This window comes from Heptranchias perlo, chromosome 32 (genome assembly GCF_035084215.1).
Source record: "Heptranchias perlo isolate sHepPer1 chromosome 32, sHepPer1.hap1, whole genome shotgun sequence".
Taxonomy (NCBI): Eukaryota; Metazoa; Chordata; class Chondrichthyes; order Hexanchiformes; family Hexanchidae; genus Heptranchias; species Heptranchias perlo.
Genome location: NC_090356.1, coordinates 15,452,895 through 15,462,053, shown reverse-complemented (window position 1 = coordinate 15,462,053; position 9,159 = coordinate 15,452,895). Strand labels below are relative to the sequence as shown.

Below are 9,159 nucleotides of genomic sequence, written 5' to 3'. Positions count from 1 at the left end.
TTGCGTCAACAGGCCATAACAAAAGATGGTTAGGCAGAAAGCATCGCATTACTTGGCCCCAATAGGGCAGTGTATCCAGCAGAAAAAGGGTCAGCAACTCAGAGGAAAGAGAGCTTTGGTGAAATTGACAGCAGTAAGATAATGGAAAACTGTAATGTCTGCTTATTTCGACAAACCACTTAAGCCGTCAAAATTACAATCCCCGCCCCCCCCCCAACAAACTGTCGATACAAGTGGGTAGGACTGTGGTTTGTATGTCAATAATTCTGTCAAAAAACAAAATTAAGTGTAAATTTATTGTAAGAAATGGACATTTATAGAATGGAGGAATCTTTCTTTGTGCAAGATTGCAAATAAAAAAGGTATGAAACTACTGCAGTTCTGCATTTCTCGTGACTGAACATCTTTAAATGTAATAAGCCCTTACTCCTACAGGAACAAATCCACTCACTCAACTCAACATACACAAACCTAGCCTAATGCTCACATCTTTTATAAATTCTATGGTAAAATAGAGATGGAATCCAAGGCAGTTGAAGACAAATTAAATGGTTACCTGAACTTTTTAAACATTTAAGAAAACAATATAATTAAATTCTAAGGTTTAAAAAAGTGAGATCAATTTAGACAAAGCTTAAATCAACTTATTCTGTTAATAAATTCTCAGTTTTAAAGAGATGGTAATCATTTTGTTAGACTTGTTTTACAGAGAACCAAAAATGACCTGTTAGAACAGTTTTAAGTCTCCACCACTCTTCTGATCAATATAGCTGAAACTGCAGTTTCAAATTTAAATGGTATACTTTAAAAATTATTTTTTTCCCCGTATGGCTAACTTTCTTTCCTTCTACTTTAGTTTAACTGATCAAAAGCTGGACTACCTGATGTTACTGGAGAAAAGCAGACAGCTGCTTTGATTTTTTTCAAATACAGAGGAGAAATCGGTTGTGCTCCCCTTTCCCCTCAAAAAGAAAAATAAATTGACTACACAAAACAATTTTTTACATGGACAGATTTACAAGGTGAACACTTTTGAAATGCATCATTTGAAAAACATGCAACTGCACCTGAAAATAATATGGCTATCCTCTTACTGGTTGATAAAACTAGCTTACTACTTTTGAAAAACCATTATACAGAACATTTCCTAAAGGCCATTATATTCCGTAGGATTTTAATTTAGGTTCTATTTTAAACTGATCCTGACTAGATTTACAGAATGGAAAACGATACCTTCAAAACTCATTGTATACAGATTCAAAAATTATTTCAACTCTTTCTATCATCACAACTAACAATTCAAAAGGAAATACGAGAAACAAGTGAAAAATAATGAAGCCCTGCAAACGATGAACAAATGTTGGATGTAGATTTTAAACCACTTTAGAACTTGTCAGATTGGGCAACTTCTCAACATGTGGCATATTTCTTTTCCATTTTCATATTTGTTGAAAGGCATTCGGATCTAACACTGTACAGCATTTGTTGATGTTAATAAGTAGTCACTAGTTTGTTGATGAAGATGCTTCCAGATCTTTATGTAAAGTAATGAGGTTTCTTCACATTTATACCATATTCAGTGAGAGCAGGAATTAAATCCTCCATGGTGAGGGTGTATTTTTTGTCCTAAAATAGACAAGATGACATAATACAGGTACTTAGGCAATGATTTTGAAAACGATTTAGAAAACCTCCTACAAATAGTAAAAGAATACAAACAGAAGACAGCAGCAGCTCATAAGACATGATTCCCAGAATTTGACTTTAACTATCTTCAAATAAAAAGTTTTCATTTTGAGATTATTTTTTCCCACCTGCTCCATTAACGCCAGACAATCTGATAGTAAATAATTCTGGGGACCAAAGGAAACTTCAAGGTGATGTTGAAAGGATGATGGAATGGGCAAAAAAGTGGAATATTTTAGTACGGTTGGGTGATGTGGAACAGCGGATGGATTTGGGGATTCACATTCACATGGTATTAAAAGCAGCACCTCAAGTGGCTATGGCGATAAAAAAGCTAATAGAATACTGTAGGATGGACTTAGAGACAATATAAAGAGTGCAGAGAGGATCCACTGGAATTCTGTTTGGTATGAAGTAGTACAAATATGAAGAATAGCTTGAAAAATTGGGGATGTTTTCATTAGAACAGAAGAGATTAAGGTGTGATGTGATACAGGTGTTTAAAATTGGCGGGATGGGGCAGGGTAGATAGAGACTGTTTCCAGTGATTGAGGGATCTAGAATGATAGAGATGTACATGAGACATTTAGGACAGAAAGCAGGAGAAACCTTTTTTGTTTACACAGAGGGTTGCGAGGCTGTGGAATGCACTACCAGAGTTACTGACTGAATAAAGACCAACATGGACTGGTTGGGCCAAATGGCCTGTTTCCATGTTGTAATGTGTGTGTAATTTTCTATGAGACTGGCCCAAGTAACTGTAATTTCAACACAATACTACAGCTCCTGACATTTGCAAAGCTTTTTCTTTGCTAAATTAGTGTTGGTTTGTGTTAACAGTGTGTGCTGAAAACATTTTTTTTTTAAAAGTCTGGAATTCCCTTGGGCTGTTGATCTCTGAAAACGAATTTGTATTCTAAAAAATGAATAGCACATTAAATGACAAATACAAATATCAAAGGAAGCACTACAGATTGATTTTCTAGACTAAATTACAACATTGCAGTTTTACAAAATTGTACAAAGTGCACTTCACCATAGATTTTCAAAAGCTCAGATAAAAGCTGTGCATTCTGTTCTTACAATATTGTTTTGGTGGGTAAAATCTTTATGCAGGTGCTTTCCTTTGCTCGAAGACCAGCACCGTTGCTACGTTCAATGGAAACAAACCTTGCTTTTGTTTCTGGAGCTTCCTGACGCAGTTCCCTTCATTTTACAGTGCTGCAAGGCATCGTTTGCAATATCTGAGATGAACTTTTGTGCGGCCAAAGATATTAAACGAATTCTGTTTAGAAAACACAATGAGGTCAAAAGCCTGATTTAATGGTCATTACGTTCTATGCATACATCCAGTTTTATTTCACAGTAAATACATGTTAATTCTTCAGAGATTATTGAAAGTTTTATAAATTAAATGATGGAAACAGCATCATCTGTAGAATCAATATTCTTTCTCATTGCCGAAGAGAAAAATAGTTGTTTCTACATTCCTGGGAGGCTCCACAGGGGCGGGGGATTCTTCAGAGAAGTCAGTCAATCTACAAATTCTAGCAATTATAACTTCCATCCATCTCCTACTTTGAATATCTGTTCACAGAGGCTTACTAAAGGTGTGTGTGTGTGTGTGGGGGGGGGGGGGGGGGGCGGGGTAGGGTGGGGGGAGTCTCCTGAAATCGTGCAGGCTTTATTCACTAGTGCAAGCATAAAATGCTTTTAAAATTAAACATTTCTCACAGTAGAAACCATGGATAGAAACTCTGTAAATTAACATTATTACACAATACTAGAAAAGGCTAGTCATGCAAGTCAAAACATTAACGTACATTCGAGGATCAGAAGCCTCAAACCCTGCTCGATTCAGATAATATCCTGTCACAGCATCTGGTATCTGAAATGTTCAAAAGGCAAGAGGTAAGAACTCAATGCTACATTTAAAATTGGTGAATTGGCAATGACAGCCTACTTGAGTCATTCAACACTGAGATTTCATGCGGCTAATATGGCTGCTCATTTATCAAATATTCTCAAATTGCTGTGAGACCATTTCCCTAAATGACATTAAGTATAGTACATCGAGTTCCAAAGAGGCCGTATGCTTTGCAAAAAGCTTTTGTACTTAGCTTATGTGAGTTCCAAGTACCCAGATTTTGAACAATTTCTTTTCTAAATAACTTGTATGTCAGAGAAGCATAGAAGGAAGGACACTGGGAATGATACAGTCCAGCTTTTAGAGCATGTTTGCTTTTGTTGTAATGTTTCTTTGCACTGGCATATGCTAGTCACAGACAAAAAAAGTAAAACTAAACCTAAAATTCCTTTAATGACCCTTGAGACTGTAAACAGCTCATCAAAACTCATGTTGGTTTGAGAAGTAACAATTGCAGTTAATTCTCAAAAAAACAATTCTGTAATTTACATGAATGCTGATATTAAAGTGGTGAAGCATATAGCATGTTCAGTTCATTGTATTGGAATGAAGTGCCCTCAAAAAACTTAAACCAAGCAAAAATCCTAAGCAGTTCTCAATTTTAAACTTGCTACACACATGGATACACTTTTGTAAAGTCAACTGCAGTGCATTAGAAATGAATCAAAACACAACAATCGAGGCAACTGACTTCTGCAGTGGGTTAGAACATATTCCTTTCACTTCAAGAATTTAGGTTTAAATTCAGTCCAACTTAGATGAAAATCTCCTCTCTCTCCCTAAAATGAGTTTGACTGATAGCTCAGAACATGTATATTGCACATGTATATTTTCTGAACACAATGAAAAATGGAGGATTATTTTGCAAATCGCACAGTTATTGAGGCTCCACCTAAATATCTTTCCCATACTTGAACTGGATTTCTGGTTACATATTTAGGAGACATCAAATTAATATCCCATCTAAACTTCATCAGAAATAATAATATGTCTTTCCCTTTCAGATCCTGAACAACCTGTTGTGCAGTTCCAAATTTTTCTGTTTCCATCATCCCTAACCTTGATTTTGATTGATTTCCAAATATCTTTGGTTCCATCTGTAGAAATCAATACTCAAAACTATATATTGATCTGAATTGTGATTACTCTTGGCCTCCCAGTCCCATTCCCTACAACCTAAAATCAACTTCAATTTCGGCAGATCTCCAGTACTACAAAATCTGTAGGGAAATGGAACTGGTCATTTAAGTATTGGAAACGTTGTCAGTTTATATGTCATACTAATAACTTTAGTTTTATAATGCAGCTTATTATAATTTATGAGCACTTTGTTTAACTGAGAAGCAAATAGAAAATGTGGAAAGCCAGTATAACTGTACACTTAAATTCTGTTTTCAAAAATGAGCTTGAATTATTAATACATTACAAATAAACTTACTGTTGGTGTATAATCTTCTAATTGCATAAGGAAGTCTGCCAGTGGTGTTGTTGATATAATAGGTTTGACATCCCCATTGGCAATCCCTTGAGGAACATAGACACCATTTGAAACGGAAGTCTCTGTTGCAGAAGCAGCAGCAGTTGGAACTGAAAACACAGGAAGAAAAGATACATTGTGATCAACTTATTCCAATAACAGAACAGTAACCATTTATGTACAGCAGCTTTCACAATTCAGCGAGAATATATTTTCCTATTTGCATTAGACATTTCCTAATGCTTAATGTAAACTGGCTTTTTCTTTTGCTATATCACAATCGATAGGGTCTTGCAGGTTGATATATCATGGAGCAGGTGCAAAGTCTTTTATAAATACTTTTACAAATTCTTTAGGACAAACTCAGGAAAATTGAAGACTGTGAATCTTTGCTTCTTGTTCATTTTGCCAATATTGTATCACCAGCATTCACAGTGCCAATTTCTCAATAGTGACCATTACTGGTTAACAACACTTATAGCTGGTACTGCACCAAAGTGATTAACAGGGGAGGGGGAAACATTAAATATCTGGAAGTCCCACAAACAAAAAGTGGATACGATACAATTCTTTACATTGACACAAAATGAATTACATGACTAAGTAATCCAGTACAATACACATTTCATTTGGTTGCTTGGATCCAATATTACAGCACTGTTGGATTAACTGAGAAAACTCATTTGCATTTTTGGCCCTGATTGGCTAAGCCTAATCTGAATCAGAGCTAATTCTCATTCAACATATTTTCATGTGCTATCCAGCCAGGTCAGGAGTAGTCTCATCTCTGAGCCATACAGACCAGGAAGTCCTAATTTTGATCTCCTGCTTTGAGCCGCCAAATACAGACGGAGCCACGATAAAGCCCTTACAATTAGACCTCTGGGCTAGGGAGGTGGGGGAAAGAGGAGAATCAGCCAAGGTTCCCACTCCTGCTTGCTTTATAACAACCTCTACTGGAAATGTGCATGTGTAGACAAGTACAGCCACATGGTGACAACAGGATTGGACTTGGCTGTGATAACCTCCACAGTTGCATAGCCTGCTGGCACTCATGGTCAAGGCTCACACTTGAATTAACAGTCACTTGGATGAGGTATGGAAGGATAACCATGCCTGTGGAACCATATTGCAGCCTAAGGGGGAAAAAAAAAATCAGTGCCTTCAGGAGAGGCTGGGAGAAGAAAAACTAATTTTTGCATTGCTTTAAGGGGCATTGTAGCACGTATTTATTAAGCTGGGGAGAGGGTATGCAAGCATGCGTGTGTGTATTATATATGTATAATTTATTATAAACTAATCTTTAAAAATCATTGAACAGATCTGTATATTTAACATTTTAATAGCCTTTCATGGAGGAGAAACAGATACTGACAGTAAGAGTTAGAAGAGGTGACCAAATGCACGGTCTAAGAGAAAGGTCATAAGAAGGCTTTTAAAGACTCGGAAAGAAGGAATAAGACAGAGAGTTTAAAGGAGAGAGTTCCAGTAGTATGGCTGAGACAGATGAATGCTCTGCCACCAATGGTAGAGTGGAGGGAGAAGGGTTGCACAGCTGCAGGATTGAAGAGCCCAGCTGGGCAAGATTGCAGGGGTAGAGTAGGACGAGGATGTTGATTTGTAAACTGAAACAAGAATTTTAAATTTAGTGCAATAGGAACAGGGAGTCAAAGGAGATCATCACGAATAGGAGTGACAGATGAGTGGAACTTGATGCAGGAACGTATGCGTGCACCAGATTTGTATAGAGTGCAGTTCAGGTGTAGAAGTTAAGCTGACAGGTAACAAAAGCATCAATAAAGATTTCAGTGGTGGTACAGTGATGTAAGGACAGAGATGGGCAATACTATGGAGATGGAAGAAAAAAGTTTTATGGATGGATGATATGTGATTTGCAGCTGAGCTTGTGGTCAAACAGTGCAACAAGGTTAGAAACTATCTGGTTCTGCCCGAGTAAGCAACCAGGAATGAGGTAGTCAGGTCAAGGAAATGGAGGTTTTTCATAGTAGCCGAATAGGATGACTATGATCTTGGCAATATCCTGTTGGTGAAAAGCCAACATTCAGTTGGCTCATCAACAATCTGAAACTACAACGGTGATCATGAAGTCAACGATAGTGGTGGAGAGGTTGAGCTGGGGATCATCAGCATAGAAGTTGTCCCATGCCTACAGGTGATGTCGCTGTGGCAACATGCAAATGAGAAAAAGGAGAGGGCCAAGGATGTATCCTTGAGATATACCTAAGATGGCCATGCACAGTGAGAGGAGAAGCCATTGTTAGAGAAGTGCTGGCTATGTTGGGGCAGATAGGAGTGGAATCAAGCAAGGGTGGAATTGCAGATATAGACCAGAGGAGAAATGGTGGAGGAGAATGGAGTTATAAACCATGTTAAACACTGTGGAGAGGTCGAAGAGGAATAACACACCGGTTACAAAGGATGGCATTGATGACAGTCAAGAATGCTCTCAATGCTGTGGACAGAGCAAGGCGGATCTTTAGGGGCCGCCTGAGTGGAAAGAGAATCCATTAGTAGAGATGGTGTGGCTAGGAATGGATACGTAAGAGTGGAACCAAGAAAGAACAGTCCAAGCTAGACAACAGAGAGGCATAGGAGTAGAATGGCAAAGGCTGAAGAGAAGTCAGGAGGGATAATGATTCCTGAACACAGAGAATGTAATGTGACTTTGATTAAATAACGATTTTGATTAGATAACAATGTTGAGGTGTTCAGCGCTGGTTTAGTATTGTAGATATTATAGGAGAGAACAAAAGTTGAAGAAATATGAATAAAATGTTCCTGCAGATCATTAACTGCGGCAGGTTGTTTAATATTGATATGCGTTTAAGTTTTTTCTTTAAAAAACAAAGCGCTACATTTCAAACAGCTGAATTCAGGTAACTTCCCGCAGACAAGAACGGTGACTGCGGCTGTGATCCCAACGAGGTACCCTCTCCGATTCCGCTCCAGGGCTCCGGGGCTCCCAAGCCTCCCAGGATGTAGGCCGCAAAGCAACCTGAGCCTCCCGACCCGCTAGTCCGCACTCACCGTTTCCAGCCACGCTGCTGGCGGCAGCGGCGGCGCCTGTACTACCAGCCGCGGCCCCGCTGCCCGCCAGAGTCAGCTGCGAGTTCTCCGAGTTCATGATAACCGAGCACTGCGGCCGATTCTGGTTATTGTCGCAGCAGCATCACCATCACCCGGCCTTCACCCCGCCACATTGTGTCCTTGATCAAACTGCTCCCCCTAGTCACCGTGTCAGCCTCAGTCCACGCGTAAAGTCCTCCGGATGCTCCTTCCAACTGAGCGCTGTCACTTCGTTCCGTTGGTGAGGCTTTGACTTGAACGAGTTTCCAACATTCTGATGAACCGCATTCTAAACGACATTTTTTTAAAAAACGAATAATCTTCAATATTTTTGAAGGTAAATTGAGTCCCAAATATTAAAACCAAGCCAGTTGAACACCATTAAGGGGAGACACTATTTCTGTGATATTCACCCTTTTTTTTTTGCGGTGTTAGGCTCCAGATTCTTACTGTTAAAAACAATCTTTAAAGAGACTACTTCTACATCAGAGTGATTTAATACGTAAATGTCAGACGGGTTTATAGAGTTCTGAATTTTTTTAAAAAAATACATCTATACCATCAGAGACTAAGAGTTAGTTGAGAGAAGCAGTTTTTAAAAAGTCAACTCAGTTTGCAGGTAGTAGTTTTTTTATTGTGGTGCTGTTTAGTATTTTTCCTATGATCTGCTTTTACGTAGCATGTTACTTGTAAATAAATTTGGACAGTAATTAATTTTAATTTGAATGCAGTCTGATATTTCCCACCAACTGAGCTGACAGGAAAATGTGGTGGGCATCCCCTATATTCTCCAGTGAGCAAGTGACTGTGCTTCAGGGTTAATTGCTGGACCTGGGCTGCTGTAGCCCAGACACACGACAAAGAATAAGGACACAAGTTTCAGTTTCTAGGAAACTTTGTATGTGGAAACTGTTATCTAGTAATTTATGTGAGTAAAGATATTAGAAGAAAGTCTGAACTGTAATGGGGGGGGGGGGGAGGC

At 38.6% G+C, this 9,159-nt stretch overlaps 1 protein-coding gene across 1 annotated transcript; it reads right to left on the bottom strand.

Annotated features, from left to right (window-relative positions):
• Nucleotides 1–277: 277 nt before the first annotated feature.
• On the bottom strand, nt 278–8,355 carry taf10 (TAF10 RNA polymerase II, TATA box binding protein (TBP)-associated factor). Its single transcript, XM_067970471.1, has 5 exons — nt 8,139–8,355; nt 5,052–5,200; nt 3,510–3,574; nt 2,857–2,971; nt 278–1,626 (listed from the first exon to the last, which is right to left on the bottom strand). The coding sequence occupies exons 1-5, from the start codon at nt 8,233–8,235 to the stop codon at nt 1,537–1,539; spliced, it is 516 nt and encodes a 171-aa protein (XP_067826572.1). The 5' UTR covers nt 8,236–8,355; the 3' UTR covers nt 278–1,536.
• Between the last annotated feature and the right edge of the window lie 804 nt (nt 8,356–9,159).